This window comes from Saccopteryx bilineata, chromosome 1, assembly GCF_036850765.1.
Source record: "Saccopteryx bilineata isolate mSacBil1 chromosome 1, mSacBil1_pri_phased_curated, whole genome shotgun sequence".
NCBI classification, from domain to species: domain Eukaryota; kingdom Metazoa; phylum Chordata; class Mammalia; order Chiroptera; family Emballonuridae; genus Saccopteryx; species Saccopteryx bilineata.
The window spans coordinates 24,899,487-24,917,516 of record NC_089490.1 but is presented as its reverse complement, the minus strand read 5'-3'; the positions used below and the strand labels follow the sequence as shown (position 1 = coordinate 24,917,516).

Sequence of the window (18,030 nt, the reverse complement as noted above, 5' to 3'; positions counted from 1 at the left end):
AAAATGCTTTTGAGAAGAGAAAAAGGGCAGCTTTCATTAAAAAAGAAAAAAAAGGCCCTGGCCGGTTGGCTCAGCGGTAGAGCGTCGGCCTGGCGTGCGGGGGGCCCGGGTTCAATTCCCGGCCAGGGCACACAGAAGCGCCCATTTGCTTCTCCACCCCCCCCTTCCTCTCTGTCTCTCTCTTCCCCTCCCGCAGCCAAGGCTCCATTGGAGCAAAGATGGGATGGCCCCGGCGCTGGGAATGGCTCCTTGGCCTCTGCCCCACGCGCTAGAGTGGCTCTGGTCGCTGCAGAGCGATGCCCTGGAGGGGTAGAGCATCGCCCCCTGGTGGGCAGAGCGTCGCCCCCTAGTGGGCGTGCCGGGTGGATCCCGGTCGGGCGCATGCGGGAGTCTGTCTGACTGCCTCTCCCTGTTTCCAGCTTCAGGAAAAAAAAAAAAAAAAAGGGCACTCCGTGCCAAGCTCTCTATAAGTCATTTCAAACTCTCAATATTCCTGTGACGTGGAAAGTATCTGAGTTGTAGGTGGAGAAAAAGTGAGAAATGATTCAGTAAACATCAAGGAGGCATGGGACTTAAAATGCTTTGTTTACTATTTATATTTTTTATTCAGAAAACTTAAATATAATTTGCATTGTACTCTGTAACAGCATATGCTAAAGTTAAAAAGCAGAGAATAAAAAAGACTGCTATGACTGGCAACAGTATTCTTTATTAATTTTTCTTTTTGGAGAAGCATGCTTTTTTACAGCACCTGTAAACAAGTCAGTGATTTCTGAGTTTCTGATTTTTATATATATATTTTTCCCACCACCCCAACATGTTAGCATACCACGATACCAACTGCATTACATAATAGTTACTAAAGGCAAGTCAGGCGAAAACAAGGGTAGAATTTTATGGCTAAAACTATTCATAGCAGCAACTTTTAAAAGACAATTTTATTAAATCAAGTCATTGCACTTGGTCATTTTATTGCTATAGCAAAACAAGGCCATTAACTTTGTAACACATCTCATTTCTGGTTTTAATGGATTGTCTCATTCTGTTCATACATTTCAAGTTTAAATGCAAGCATAAAATGTTCACCAACAAGTCTAGAGAGAGAGCACTTGGGTTTTTTTCTGATCACAGTAAGAAGCATATAAAAAAGAAGCATCTGTTACTCCAGGCCCACTTTCTCTTCCTATCTTAAGACTTAAATTTTCTAAAAAAGTTTCAGAATTAAATTTTGTAAAGAAGCTTTGTGGTCACACATGCATACGCAAACACTACTACCGGTATCGAAATACAATTAGGAAAATTAGTAATATTGTGTGTCCAAAGAACAACAAACCTGAAAATACATTCACAAATAATTTGGCAATGACATGTTCCATCTATTCACCTCTGGTCTGTCATTTATGCTCACTCATAACAAATAATGATTTAACTGCAAGTAAAAGCTATTATTATTACATACCATTTGTGTTATAAAGTTTATGAACAGGAACTAATAAAATTCTCATATCAAGAAAAAATACTGAAAGATCAATAAAGTAATCAGTGTTCCCTTTCAATATGAATTTGTTTGGTTTTCTTTACTTTTTGGTCAAATGCAGAAAAATAGAGACAGTATTTTAATTACTTTTCTATTCTGACTGAGGAAGTTTATAAGCAAATACTTTATACTTCTGGACTCTTGACCATCTTGATTTTATGTGCTAGTGAGAAAATGACCAGCAAAAACTCGATCAGCCTGAAACCTGCTGGTAACTTCCTCCACGCCATTATTAGATTTTTCCAGACTAAAAGCTGCAGGGTTATTTCTAGGATATATTGTTTTTATTTCTACTTGAGGACTTTCATTGAAAGATAAGATCTAACTTATTTAACAAGAAGGAAATCATTTGACTGACAAGTCTTTTAAAAGCATTTGGGCCCTGGCCAATGGCTCAGTGGATAGAGCATCGGCCTGGCGTTTGGACATCCTGGGTTCAATTTCTGGTCAGGGCACACAGGATAAGTGACCATCTGCTTCTCCATTCCTCCTCTTCTCCCTTCTCTCCCTCTTCCCCTCTTGCAGCCAGGGGCTCCACTGGTTTCAGCGTGGCCCTGGGCACTGAGGATGGCTAGGATGGTCTGAGTGTATTGACAGCCTCAGGTGCTAAAAATAGCTCAGTACTCGAGCATCAGCCCAAGATGGGGTTGCCAGGTAGATCCTGATCAGGGCACATGTGGGAGGCTGCCTCACTACTTCCCCTCCTCTCACCTAAAATAAAACAACAAACATTTGAAGAGAAGGAAACAATTGTGTTCAATAGTGATCTAGTCAGAAGAGTCTAAGGACTTTAAAGAGTTAAAATATATGTACTCAAAACAATTGGGTTTGCCCAAAAACACTCATGTAAGTTGTGAATCTAGCATGAAGAAATTATGTATAGGAATTTCTATTATTTTCCACTTAAGTTATTTTATGTGAAACGTAACAAAATTTCATTAACAAAAGATTTCAATATTATAAGATCAAAACTTTAAAGAAAAAATATTGGCTTGGTGCTTTAAAATAACATAAAATGGAAGCATAATAGAGGGTATTCAAAATCTGAAAGTCATTTGCAATAAAAAAATCTTAAAATTGAAAATTTTTTGCAAATGAAAAATATCAAATTTCTACTTTTAATAAAATTTGACATTTTCAGACTACACATATGACACTTTAAAATGTTCAACTGATGCTCTGGTTTCTCTTCAGATCACATAATCTTTCGCCTTTTAAAATGTTCAACTGTTCACAACTGAATGAATGCTAAATCATCCATTTTGTAAAACACTTTTCAAATATGGTTAACAATATTTGGTTTTAAATAGCTAGAATTTTGATATACAAACACTTTTTATACAGTTGGTTTCTAAATCACATCTCAAAATATCTCCACCATTTAGTTTGGTCTATTAGGTCAATTAAACATTGTAAAATCTGAGTATTTACATAATGATAACTTGCCAAAGTATGAAACCTCAAATTGAACTTCTGAAAGTTTTGAGTTCCTAATATTATCACTACTAAAAATCAGAGAAAGGGGCATAAAAAATGAAATGACAAGATAATGAAGTGAGTTATATATGAGCCTGTAAAATAAACATAAAAGTATAACAATGAGGTTGGTGTTTGCATATTATGTATGTGCTGTAGTTTCTAGGCACAAATTAAGGGTTAAATTGACATTTTTAGTTCTTTAGGCCCAATTAATTTAAAATATAGCACACATATCCCAAATATATTTAACAAATCCACCTTAACAAAATTCCTTTTATAAATCCCATAGTGCAAGCAATACAAAATATTGTAAAAGAAAAAAAATTATTTTCATTGTTTCATTAGTTATTAACTATACGATGGGTAGAGTAATCTGATATATAGCCAGGAAACTCCTATTTCATCGCCCAGACTATAAATAGCACTGCAAACAAACAGGCACAACAGTGTAATCCAGGGTAAAAAGCTAAAAGTGAAAGAAAAAAATATATATATACAAAGTTTATATCCCTTATGTATAATGTATGGGAAAAGTAGTGACTAGAGTAACTATAAAGCTAATTTGCCTCTCCCAAATAGTCTATTTTACAGATTATTTGTAAAGATATCACCATATTTATAGTATAGCTCTCTTTAAAAATAATACTACAAGTTTCAATAAAAAAACTATTGTGAACTTTCTTTTATACAGATTCAGTAGTATTTTCAAGCAAACTAAAAAAGAAGTTTGCAATCCCAGCACATAAGAAATAAGGCCTCTTTTTTTTTTCTTATATTGGCAAAACAAAATATACATATAAAAAAATCACTCTCCTCCTAGTTTTCTGTAGATATGATAGTTCATATACTCATGTGTCTTTATCACAACATCAGCATTTGTTATTTTTTAAAGTAACAAGTCAGTTAAGTCCATAGTGTTGCTTTTGAATCCCTGTGTCTTTAAAAATACTGGGTCTGTGCATCTTCAAGAAGATAGGACCGCTTTTTTCAGCTTCTCTATTTCTACCTAAAATACAAAACATAAATTAGACCAACAGACACAATATCTTTACTTTAGTAAAGTTTCTTTATCCTATGTCATTAAGATATGGTCCTACTTTCAAGTCTAGATGCTGATTTCCACTCTAAAATCCAATTTCCAATGGTGTGTACAGAAAATCTCCAAAGGTGTAATACAAAGTTCAACAAGAAAATGTCAATGCAAGTTTCTAAATGATAGGAGACAACCACACAAAGGCAACTATAGTTGTCTGAGCCAGAACAAGAATAAGTCATGTGAATGTTTGAAAATACTGTAAGAGAATCATTCCTACAAAGAACGAGAACCTTGAAAACAAATTAAGAATTGTACACATACCTATCACTAAACAAAGGGTACACGGTACAGAACAGCAAAGTTAATAAATATATACATAAATAAAAGACTAGTTTAGTTCTATATTTTTCACTTAGAACCCAGGTGACATTAGTAAATCATCAGTGTCACTTGGTCTCAATTTCCATATCTAAAAATAGTATGTTGTAGATTAAGTTATCTTTTAAAAACCAGAAATGGGCCTTGGCCAGTAGGCTCAGTGGTAGAGTCTGGCATGTGGAAGTCCCAGGTTCAATTCCTGGGCAGGGCATATAGGAGAAGCGACCATCTGCTTCTCCACCTCTTCTCCCTCTTCTCCTCCCACAGCCATGACTTGAATGGGAAATTTGGCCCCAGGCGCTGAGGATGGCTCCATGTCCTTGCCTCAGGCACTAAACTAGCTCAGTTGCCAAGAAGTGGAGCAGCGGCCCCAGATGGACAGAACATCAGTCAGACGGGTTGCTGGGTGGATTCCAGATGGGTCGCATGTGAGAGTCCGTCTCTCTGCCTCCCTGTCTCTCACTTGATTCAAGAAATAAATACAAAATAAAATAGAAAACCACAATTCATAAACTTAAAAAATTTTTAAAAATTCATTAAATTTTCACAACAGTTACGTAATTTTGACATATTACAACTAAGTTGACACTCGAAGACACTAACTACTGTGCCAGTGGTTTCACGCTAGCCAAGTGCCAAAGAGCTTGAACTGGTAAGCTCAAGGTGCTCAAGCACAGCTTTTATGCTCCCCTCACAATCATGACACTGTGGTATATCTGACTCTTTCTGGCATGTGGAAATGTTTAGGCCTTCCTATCTCCTGATAGCATCACCCCTCTACCCAATAGTGCATACAAACAGTACACGCTACAGCTAACTTCTGAAAACTAGTTTATTATTAAACAATAAACAGTTTGCCATATTCAAAAAGTATAATCCGATATGCTCACAATATGCTAGGGATTCTAACCATTCAAGGATGCTTTATTAATTCCAGGATCTTTCCTGATATTATTATTCAACTAATGTATTATTAAACATTTTAGCAACATTGGGTTGGGCTAGGCCTCAGTCTACAGACTGGATAGAGACAAAATCACTCAGGCATTAGCCTAATGTGCTATTATATCAGTATTCCAAAGAGACATTAATCAACTGTGCCAATTTTAATGGGAGAAGATACAGGGAAAACAAACAATAAAAACACTGGTACAAGAGGGAGAAGGGTTGGAGAGAACAATCCTCTATGCAGTCAGTACCACTCCTTATTGACTGCTATTTGTCCTAAGTTTAGATCTCAGGCAAATACTTATATTTTGGAGTTCCATTATTCATTTTGAGTGCTTTTTATTACTCCTAAGTATAACTTAATACTATTTAATGTTTACTTCATAGTACTTCAAAGTACTTTTAACACTGGGGGAAATATAATTTCTACTTTTAATATTGGGGAAATATAATTTCTCTTTAAACATATGATCCTAAAACTCAAATGCCTGAATAAGTGTGTTTTTACAAATACAAAATGCAAAAGACAAAATGTTCTCCTTTAAGAACATAAATTTATAATACAAGTCAGTGTGAGTCAGTTGATATATATGACTAAATAAACTGAATCAAATGGTATTTCTCAAAAACAGTTCATTTGACCCTTGTCATAATTGTATATCAAATAATATACTGAAACTCAACACTGTATTAGTTCTTTTTTTTTTTAATTTTTATTTATTATTATTTTTTATAGAGACAGAGAGAGAGTCAGAGAGAGGGATAGACAGGAATGGAGAGAGATGAGAAGCATCAATCATCAGTTTTTTGTTGTGCGTTGCAACACCTTAGTTGTTCATTGATTGCTTTCTCATATGTGCCTTGACCATGGGCCTTCAGCAGACCAAGTAACCCCTTGCTGGAGCCAGCGACCTTGGGTCCAAGCTGGTGAGCTTTTGCTCAAACCAGATGAGCCCGCGCTCAAGCTGGTGACCTCTGGGTTTCGAACCTGGGTCCTTCCGCATCCCAGTCCGACGCTCTATCCACTGCGCCACTGCCTGGTCAGGCTGTATTAGTTCTTCTTACCTATTTATTTTCATATATATATATAAATGTGTATGTATAAACTATATAAAAAAATGAAAATAAAAAAAGTTTTTACATTTCTCAATTTCTACTGTTACACACTGGAAATGTAAGAAGACCTTTTTAACATGTATATGCTAACATTTACCAATTTTACAAAATTTATTAGCTATCTAATATGTACATAGCACTGTGCTAGAAACTATGCCCAAGAACGAAACAGACTTCATCTGTTCTTAGACCCAACAGTCTTACAGTCTAGAAAACAGGCAAAAGAAGTACACAATGTGACAGTGGTAAGAAAGAAAAGTACTACATATTCATCCCTTGCAAAACTAAAGAACATGAATTTGGAAAAATATAAATTACTTTTATTCAGGAAATACTGGTACCAACTTAAGGTGACTGAGCCGGGCCCTGGGAGTCTGTAGAACGTGGTCACGAGAGTATGAGACGAAAGGACAACCCAGGAAACACAACAGCAGTAAACACGCAGACTGACTCGGATCAGGACATAAAAGACACACGACAAGCTGAGAACTTTGACCTTTACTCAGCAAGTAATAGAAAGTTCTTGAAAGAACTACCTGGCCGGTTGGCTCAGCGGTAGAGCGTTGGCCTAGCGTGCGGAGGACCCGGGTTCGATTCCCGGCCAGGGCACACGGGAGAAGCGCCCATTTGCTTCTCCACCCCTCCGCCGCACTTTCCTCTGTCTCTCTCTTCCCCTCCCGCAGCCAAGGCTCCATTGGAGCAAAGATGGCCCGGGTGCTGGGGATGGCTCTGTGGCCTCTGCCTCAGGCGCTAGAGTGGCTCTGGTCGCAACATGGCGACGCCCAGGATGGGCAGAGCATCGCCCCCTGGTGGGCAGAGCGTAGCCCCTGGTGGGCGTACCGGGTGGATCCCGGTCGGGCGCATGCGGGAGTCTGTCTGACTGTCTCTCCCTGTTTCCAGCTTCAGAAAAAAAAAAAAAAAAAAAAAAAAAATGAGCAAGGAAAGATTAGTTAAAGATAAGAGTGAGGGAGACTTCAGCCAGCTAAGCAGAAGATAAAGAGCATGAGAACAGGCCGGGAATGGCGGGAACAGGGAGATGAAAGTTAGGACATACGGCTAACAGGTCTGAAAGGGACGGAATTGGTAAGAACAGAACGACCATGTCCACTTGACTAGAAAGGCAATGAACCATCCAGAGAAACAGAACGGAACAGGAAGGGGAGATGATGAATCGTAGGGGACATGCTATGTCCACGTTCACAGTGGCCCGTCCAGGGAAACGAACACAGTAGCTGGAACCCCGGGACGGCAGCTGGGGGAGAGGGTGAGGTTCAGGTGGAGACGCACTCGAGCCAACTGCGGGACTCGTGGGCACAGAGAAGCAAGAGGGAAACACAGAAAGGGCGCCCAAGGACAGTACCGAGGGCATAGGCATCGACATGACAAGAAAGGAAGAAGTGAGGGAAACGTTAAAGACAGAAAAATGCAAGATCGTAATAAACGAGCAAACCTTCGAAAGAGTGACCATGTTAAAGCGTAAACGCTGAGGAAATGCGGACATTGAAGTCACCATCAGGCCAAGAGTTAAGGGCTGAATTAATTAAGGGTGGAGAACAGAGACTGCTAGTGTATGATCTGATTTTGTTTTGCAAATTAATCCCAAATGAAAAGAGAAAAACACAGTAGATCCAGAAGGCAGCTGGACCTGAAAGGAAGCTTTTCTTTGTTTTATGAATAAGAGAAGAAATGGAGTATTTTCATGGAAAGAAGAATCAATAAAAGAGATATGTCACATATGAGTAAGAATCGAGTTTTAATAATTTACCACAGCCTGACCAGGCGGTGGCGCAGTGGATAGAGCATGGGACTGGGATGTGGAAGACCCAGGTTCAAGACCCCGAGGTTGCCAGTCTGCCAGCTTGAGCACAGGTTCATCTGGTTTGAGCAAGGCTCACCAGATTGAGCCCAAGGTTGCTGGCTTGAGCAAGGGGTTACTCGGTCTGCTGTAGCCCCCCCCCCCCCCCCCCCACCCCCGTCAAGGCACATATGAGAAATCAATCAATGAACTAAGGAACTGCAACAAAGAATTGATGTTTCTCATCTCTCTCCCTGCCTGTCTGTCTGTCCCTATCTCTGACTCTCTCTGTCTCTGCCACACACACAAAAAATAATTTACCAAACAACTTCAGATATTTCACTTCAACTACAACTAAGTGAGATGAAGTGACTGCCTCAAGTTCAAAGGGTATAGCTTAATCCGTATGAGCAAAGGTTGTTTCTGTCAAGTTTCAGCTCCACTGGTGACTTAATCATTTTAAATCCCAGTTTTTCACCCTTAAAATGAGAACAATAATCCTTACATTTGTCATGTGTCCAATGAGATAATGTACAGAAAGGGTTAGGCCTAAATGACACATGGTTTAGAACTGAAAGTCATGAGTATAAGTCAGAAGAGAGCTCAAGTTTTGGGTGTTTTTTTTTGTATTTTTCCAAAGTGAGAAGCGGGGGTGGGGGTGGGGGTTGGACACACACACGACCACACATGCGTCTGACTGGACCCACCCAGCATGCCCAGAGAATTAGCGCTCAAAAAATATGTGCTCACTCACAGAACGGAATGTGACGGAGTCAACAAGAGATGAATTAAATGGTTACCACGCTGCAGGGAGCGTCCAGCTGAAGCAGGACGGCATAACCTGCAGGGGAACCAGTCACCCAGCCGGGCTGGTAACAGCACATCTACTCTGCGCTGACCGCACTGTCAACGACGGCAGAAATGAGTTACCTCTAGATTACTTCTCATTGCCTTCTCTTCTTCCAAATCTTTTCGTAGTTTTTCCAGTTCTTTCCTAGAAACAAAGTCTGTATTATTTTTGAGGCTTTTAATTAACAATATATTTGACTCATGTTAACAGTCTGTGTACTGACATCTCAGAACACGGAGAAAACGTTTTTAAGGCAAAAGCCCTGCTGATCGAGAACAACTTCAAACTCTCTAGATGAAGACGACACGGTTCAATACAGCACCTAGACTCAGCTCAGCCACGGCACGACTGCCCGAGTTTAAAAAATTTTAAGTGAATACAGAACAGCTCATGATACAATAAATATGATAGTAACTGGCCTTTAGAAGCAATTTCCCATATTCAGTTATTCACTTCCCATGCTGGACACACTATTCAATTTCCAACCTTTTTCATCTCATGGAACACATAAATTACTAAAGTTGTGTGGCATACCACACCAAAAATAAACTTTTTGCCAATCTAACAAAATAGGTATAATTTTGATTCATTCACACAGATGGCTATTATTGTATTGACTACTGTCATTTTCCAATCTGACAGGTGCTAAAAATAGCTTGGCTGATTGAGTCTTGGCCCAAGATGGGGGGTTGCTGGGTGGATCCCAGTCAAGGTGTTCATTCCTCTTAAAAAAAAAAAAAAAAAAAAAAAGAGAAAGAATAATATTTAGCTTAAACTTATCTAGAACTTGTTTTTGTATGATATTAATGTAAAATATACTTCTAAGCTATTTAACTTCCTATTTCCATAGTTTCCACTAAATAAAGGGATGCTTCCTGTGTCCAATTATTCTGTAATTCTGAGTTCATTATACCTTTATTTCATATCTAAATTAGGATCTACTCCTGGAATATTTATCCTGCTTTCTTCATCTATATGTATAACAATATTACATTATATATATTTGCTTTTTGTTCTGATAATTCAGTACCACTTTCATTATTTTTATTGCTTTTTAAAAACATGTTTTACAAGCATAAACTTTTTATATAACATTGTTTTCTCTTTATAAGAATAGGATCAAACTATATATCTTGTCCTGTATTGAAGAAATACATCACTAATATAATCTTCCATTGATCTTTCCATGTCAGTTTTACTGATTTATTCTATGTATTCGAGATTTTAACACTGAATGCATAAACACTATGTATTATATTAATAACTATAAAGATAGAGTAACAAAACAAAAACCTAAGAACTCCAAGTCAGCTTTGAAAATATTACCAATCAATACTCATGGTACTCAAAAGTGACCCTCCCTCCTCAATTCCATTTCCCCCTCTCCTTCACAGAAAAAATTTTATAGTATTTATTATTCCTTTTCTTCTAATTCTAAAACTTAGAGAAATATATAATAAAACAATATACTGTTTGCTGTTGTATGCTTTTCAACTTTATATAAATGATATAATACTGTATGTATGTGTCTAACTTACTTTTTCCAACACCAATATTTTTTAGATCAATTCATGTTGGCACATGTGGCCATAACTCATTTATTTTACCGCTATACATTGGATAGTATTCTCCATATCAATATACATACATATTTTTACCCATTCACCTGTGATGCTTGTCTTTAAATTACTGCCATCCATTTTATTTTCCCAGAGGAAGTAAAGACTTCTAAATATCTCATGTGTTAAAACACACATAAATCCTAAATATTTTATCCACCCTAGAGCTAATTTAGGAGCACCTACCGGTAATCTGAATATATAATTACTAGTTAATTAAATATTGCACATTTGATATAAAAAATGTAAAATGTCAAAATCAACAAATCAGGAGAGTTCTCAGGTACATGGGTGGTGAATCAGGAAATATTCCCTGAATCAATGAACTTAGTTTATAATATGCATATCGCAGAATCTGTGAAAAAATTTTCTGGACTCAGAAGAGACAAACTCAAGTATTCAAGAAAGAGCACTATGTATCAAATTATCAAATTACAAGCACTCTATATATATGATATACATATGCACATAATATATATTTTTAAGTAGTCACGCAAAATAAATTTTTATTTCTACCCAAGAAATATATATTTATAAAAATACATATACAAACTACAAATACATCATATTATTTACCTCGATGTTGCTTTTAATAAAGAATCTAATGCCAACTGAGTATTGTGGAAGAAACGGTACATTCAAGCTCACAGGTAACAGGGTCTCTGGTAGTGACTTTCACACCAGATTCCACATCCCATGAAAACTTGTAGCAGCTACAGGAGGAGGTGAGAGCAGATAGAGCACCTGAACCCTCACCCTCAGGTCAGTTCGATTAGCTGATCTGATCTTAGACCTATTTTAACCACAGGGCTTTGGCAGAAAAAGTCCTTATCTTTCACTTAGGGTATGTATCACCACATACCATTATCAGAGACTTTCAGAAGTAACAGATGGGCTTTAGACATCACCTATCCCAACCCATGCTTTATAAACATGCGGCTTGAAACTAGTCCTCTGAGCAATAAGCTAAATATACAGAGATACACCCTAGATCCAACATAAAATATGGTTTCCCTAATTTTTTAAGACTAATTTTAACCCCTGTGTTTTTAGTCAGAAAATTTTTAGCCTTAAATTGTAGGTAAGTCTGTACCTTTTCTATAATGGGGCTACTAGAACAAGTTTTCTAGTTCAGGTTTTTTGTCAAGAGGAGACAAACACTATTAATAGAAATTTCTTTGAAAACATAGTTACTCATATCAGTAACTTGGTAGATTACATTTTTACTCCCCGTGATCTGGAAGAATTCTTTACACAGGGGCCAAGTAGAAATCAAAGAAGCAACAGGGCTACTCACCCATGATCCTTTTTCAGAGCCTCTACGATGCACAGCAGTTCAAACATCTCCGCTCTGAGCTCCTCCAGCGGACTGGCTCTCGCATCATCTGCTTCTGCTTTAGCTCTGACTTCTGAGGGGGTTACGGAAGCAGCAGCGTTGGGTTTGGAAGGACTTGAAGGTGTTGAAAGGTAGAGAGACGGCTGAAAACGTAACAGAAATTTTTGTGATTTTATTTGTATTCAAATTTAATATATTTAAATTCAAAAGATTTTTATAGCAACGAGATGAATACAGTACTACAAGATACATGGTAAATTTGTAAATACTAAAAGCAGTTTGATGTTCACAACTAGAGAAACCACCAAACCAAAAAATGAACTTGCAATCACTTGGGAGTTTTTGTGAGAAATGTCAAGGGTTTTTATCTCCAAAAAAAGAAAGAAAAAGAAAAGGAAAATCCACTAGATTTACATTATGAATAGTTTGCCTACTAGAACACCTAGAAGCAAGAATACAGTCGTCCCCCTCCACCTCCTTATCCACAGTTTTACTTTCTTCATTTTCAGTTACCTGTAGCCAACTGCAGTCTGAAAATATTAAACAAACAATTCTAGAGACAACTCATATTTGAAATGCCATTCTAAGTAGTATGATGAAATCTCACGTCGTCTCGCTCTGTTCTGCCCAGAATATGAATGATCCTTCTGTCCAGTGTATCCTCACTGTGTGCATGCTATTGGCCTGTTAGTCACTCAGTAGCCATCCCAGTTATCAGATCCACTGGTCACGGCCTCACAGTGCTTGTGTTCAAGTGACCCTTAGTTCATTTAATAATGAGCCCACAGCACAAAAATTGTGATGCTGGCAATTCAGATATGCTAAAGAGAAGCCATAAAGTACTTCCTACAAGTAAAAAGATGTATATGTATAAAAGAAACATTATAAATGTATATTCTGATACTAACCACTGGAGGTCTGGAAACAGCTATACCACAGATAAGGGGATAAAACTGTATCACCATTATGTTATTGTTCTGATCCTCCATATTAAAGTTATTATTTAGAATATCCAAAAAGCCTCACTTATAACTAGGAAGTGCATGAACAGACATTAAAATGAATACATGATCTGATAGATATGCCACAGATAAGGGGATAAAACCCTATCACCATTACGTTATTGTTCTGATCCTCCATATTAAAGTTGTTATTTAGAATATCCAAAAAGCCTAACTTATAAGTAACTAGGAAGTGTATGAAGAGACATTAAAATGAATACATGAGCCTGACCAGGCGGTGGCGCAGCGGATAGAGCGTCGGACTGGGATGCAGAGGACCCAGATTCAAGACCCCGAGGTTGCCAGCTTGAGCGCAGGCTCATCTGGTTTGAGCAAAAGCCTACCAGCTTGAACCCAAAGTCGCTGGGTCCAGCAAGGGGTTACTCGGTCTACTGAAGGCCTGCGGTCAAGGCACATATGGGAGAGCAATCAATGAACAACTAAGGTGTTGCAATGCGCAATGAAAAACTAATGATTGATGCTTCTCACCTCTCTCTGTCCCTGTCTATCCCTCTCTCTGACTCACTCTCTGTCTCTATAATGAATGAATAAATAAATAAATAAATAAATAAATAAAATTTAAAAAATTAAAAAAAAAATGAATACATGATCTGACACCCTTTTATTAGTTCCCTAAAATAAGAGCAAAAAAAATTCAATAGACTGCTAAAACCTGAACAGATCAGATGCAGTGTATCTGATAAATTGGAATAGCAGCCAAATGCCCTGGAATTAATTTGAGGAAGAAAGATGACCTTCTTAAATATAAGATGAGTACCAGTTGTGGAAATACTACCTTAAATAAAAACAGGAAGAGTTTTCACAACATGTAACAGATGTATTCAATGATTATGGTGCCAAGCATCAAGCTAGGTAAGAAATAAGCAATGGCTTCTGACCTAATGAGTATATGTTAAGGGGAAAATGAAACAGATGTATAGACCTATACCTTAAAAAAACAGAGAACTCAGAACATTTTATATTACTCATTTAAAATAATGTGAGATCTAAAAACATCAGAGAATAGTGGGACTTAGCTTCAACAGCTCAATTTTTTAGCAGGTATTCTTTTATTCCTTGGTAGAAAAGATAAATCTTAAAGGACATTTCAAATCACACAGCTCTGATATTTACAAAGAATCTTATTAAGTATACAAATCTTAGACCACAATCTTACCTTTGGAGAGTTGCAAGAATCCTTTTTAAGTTCAGATGGCTTTATGTTGGCACTATCATCTTCTTTTGGTGACTTCAAGATTTTTTCTGGGCTTTGAGTTGGCTAAACGATTTTTTAAAAAATCAAGAAACAAAATGCCGAAGAAGTAAAAGTTAATATTTGGATAATAAATAATTTTCACCTTTGTTCTCAGCACCTACTGTTTCACCTTTCCATTATTATTAGCAGAATGTTACATAGTTTCAAAGTGAATAAGATAACTGCATATTTTGAGGGAAAAACAGGTTGTCTCTTAGCAGCGAATATTTTCTCTACTTAGGTAATTTAAAAGCACCATAGTACTTAAGAGCTAATATATTAGCACTAAAGTATTAACAGTATCCTGAACAATGTATAAAAAGCATAAAAAGTAGTTCCATATTTAAACACCAGGATTAATACTACAAAAACCACTGACTACTTCAAAGAAGAAAGATGTTCTCAATCTTTCCTAAAATGAGTACGTACCACTCAAGTGGATTACTGTTGGACAGGCAGATCATACAATATCCTGCCCTCTTTTGGGTGCACTGTGGTTACAGTCTCAGGAAACTCCATTTCTGATTCTGGAACCTTCCATTCCCAGCTCTGTTAAATGAGCAGAACGCACTCTCCACCTCTTCTAAATTCAACCATGTGCCACTTGAGTATAACAGCTATCTTCCTGATTTTTAAAATTTAGTAAAGGTATAAATCCTTCCTCAATCTTATCTTCAGAAGGCCTCGATCTGCTAAATTCCTTGTTTTACAGCAGTAAGTGTGACTCACAGAATGTCCACCATTGAAGCGGCCGGGCAACCTTCTTCCAGGCATCTTGGGTCTATTAGCAGTGAGGTGTAGCAAGTTTTCTGAGGAAGCTATATCATCAAAATTTACAAGATCTGGAGAATAAAATTCAATGTATCCACTAAGAGATAAATGAGCATTTTAAAAGGTAAAAAAGTATTTCTGGATTTTTAAAACTATAAATTAACTTACAAGTTGACCTGTGCTTTTCATATGCATTTAGAAAACATCACTCACCCTTAGAAACAAACATCCTTTTTACCTGATACATTTTATAGCATAAGACTTCAGTAACAATATAAGGTTTGTGCTTTTAACAGATTTAGACCACAGCAAAAAGTCCTTCTTGAAAGATATAAATCTGTACCACAAGGGGTTGTTGTATAAAAAAAAGCTGTCATCTTAAGTTCCTGTTTATAAAAAACACGATTTATTTCAACTCATAATTATATTGTCATAATTAATGACAATATAAATCAGAAAATTAATCTGTTTTAAACTTCCGGTAGTGCCTGGCCTGTGGTGGCGCAGTGGACAAAGCATCGACCTGGAACGCTGAGGTCGCTGTCCAAGCCCCCAGGTGCCTGGTCTAGGCACTGAGAGAAACAAACTACAAGTTGATGCTCTCTCCTGCTTCTTTCTCTCTCAAAAAGTCAATAAATAAAATCTTAAAAACCCCACAAAACTTTCGGTAGTATCCTGGTAATTCAGATTTTTTTTTTTATTTTTTTTTTAATTTTTATTTTTTTTGTTGCGCATTGTGACACCTTAGTTGTTTATTGATTGCTTTCTCATATGTGCCTTGACCGTGGGCCTTCAGCAGACCGAGTAACCCCTTGCTCGAGCCAGCAACCTTGGGTCCAAGTTGGTGAGCTTTTGCTCAAACCAGATGAGCCCACGTTCAAGCTGGCAACCTCGGGGTCTCGAACCTGGGTCCTCGGCATCCCAGTCTGACGCTCTATCCACTGCGCCACCGCCTGGTCAGGCGGTAATTCAGATTTTAAGGACTCAACTGCATCTGGGACACAGCTGCTTTCGCACTGCTTTTCTCAATGTCAAGAGCAGTACAGTAATGTGCCTGGGGGTATGTATTACAGTATACTGCAGCTGGGACGCACACTGTACTACCATGTTTAGAAATCATAAGGTAGTTATAAATCTAAGGCAGATGGGGAGAGTAAGGAAAAATCCTACATACATAGATCATCTACTACTTTCTCCACCATTAAAGACTGGTTGACTTTTAACTCAATAATGGGTGTAAATACAAATCTCAGTAATTCATAGCTCTGAAACAATAGTATATAATAATGCCTTTACTTTTACTACATGATCCAGAAAACCTTGCTAAAGGAGTTGCCTTTTTTTTTTTTTTTTTTTAATCTTTCTGAAGCTGGAAACGGGGAGAGACAGTCAGACAGACTCCCGCATGCGCCGGAATGGGATCCACCCGGCACGCCCACCAGGGGGTGATGCTCTGCCCCTCCGGGGCGTCGCTCTGCTGCGACCAGAGCCACTCTAGCGCCTGGGGCAGAGGCCAAGGAGCCATCCCCAGCGCCCGGGCCATCCTTGCTCCAATGGAGCCTCGCTGCGGGAGGAGAAGAGAGAGACAGAGAGGAAGGAGAGGGGGAGGGGTGGAGAAGCAGATGGGCGCTTCTCCTGTGTGCCCTGGCCAGGAATCGAACCCGGGACCCCTGCACGCCAGGCCGACGCTCTACCACTGAGCCAACCGGCCAGGGCCTAAAGGAGCTGCTTTTAATTTTGAAGCCCAGGTATCTCTCTAAGTTTATAAGAACTGTAAAAGTAACTCCAGATACTTGTCAATATTATCTTCCTCAAGCCCAGATTGCAAATAGGAGTATTAATCAGCCAAGATACTTGAAATGGCAGGTTTCTTTGGCCCTAGTCTTCCAGGTATAGAATCATTCTTCCTGTCACCATTGCCTGGATGTTTATATGCTTTCTGTTAAGTATTTAGATGTCCCACCTGATTGTTTTATTTTGTAAAAGAACCTAAAGATTCTAATCATATTGCCCTCAGCTTATTCATCAACTTTCATATTCAAAGTAGTTCATTTAGATAATTTTTAAAAGGGGATGGAGGACACAAAGGGAAGGCAGAGGAAGAGGTATGACTGTTGACAATATGTATTTTGTGACAATTTTAAGTGTTGGTTGACCACTTAATCCTTCTCCATCTTCATATTCTGGGATGCCTCCCTGTGTTTTATCTTACATCTAGTCACCGGGTTTATACATAGCCACAGGCAATCTAATGCACTCGATTTAATTACTATCTTCAGTCATTCAAAAGTTGTCTATAAATAATTATAAAATATAATAAGCCATAATAAGAAACAGTGGCTTTAATAGAAAAGGTATTATACAGTGTGAAAGGCCTGGAATTTAAGCAGATATTTACATATCTCATTTTATCTATACCTACAAAGGAAATAATTGAATAATCAAAAAATGTTAAAAATATAATGCAGTTTAAAGAATGAAAAACTGCTTTTGACACTAATAAATGTTTACTGACAACCTAAAAAAAGAAAAAACTTTAAAAGTACAATCTAATCAGTTTTGCCTGTAGAGATTATTTTCAAATGCATATTTAAGCAACTTGCAAAAAATAAAAACACAGGAAGGGATGAAGACAAATGAAATTGAAAGGGTAAATAAAAGGTAGATTTACAGAATTATACACCATGCTCATGTAAAAAGGTCTATTATATGTCCAGTTCTGAGCTACAACACCAAAAGAAATATTATTACTATTCTAAATTTCTCTCAGGTCCTCCCTTTAAGCCATTAGGTTAGTAAAATGTAATAGTGCACATTTTGAACTCATGATATATACAGCTCACAAAAATTAGGGGATATTTCAAAATAAATATGAAGCGATAGATACCATCTCATTTTTGTGAGCAGTG

The 18,030-nt window shown here is 37.7% G+C and overlaps 1 protein-coding gene across 3 annotated transcripts in view; it reads right to left on the bottom strand.

Annotated features, from left to right (window-relative positions):
- Positions 1–689: 689 nt before the first annotated feature.
- Positions 690–18,030, bottom strand: part of CD2AP (CD2 associated protein) — a 110,516-nt gene continuing 93,175 nt past the window's right edge. For all 3 annotated transcript variants that reach the window (XM_066252252.1, XM_066252244.1, XM_066252262.1), the window contains 5 exons: positions 15,080–15,192; positions 14,273–14,374; positions 12,056–12,237; positions 9,220–9,283; positions 690–4,022 (listed from right to left, as the gene is read on the bottom strand). In XM_066252252.1, the coding sequence (XP_066108349.1) occupies positions 3,981–4,022; positions 9,220–9,283; positions 12,056–12,237; positions 14,273–14,374; positions 15,080–15,192 (503 nt within the window). In that variant the 3' untranslated portion in view covers positions 690–3,980. The remainder of the gene's footprint in view (positions 4,023–9,219; positions 9,284–12,055; positions 12,238–14,272; positions 14,375–15,079; positions 15,193–18,030) is intronic.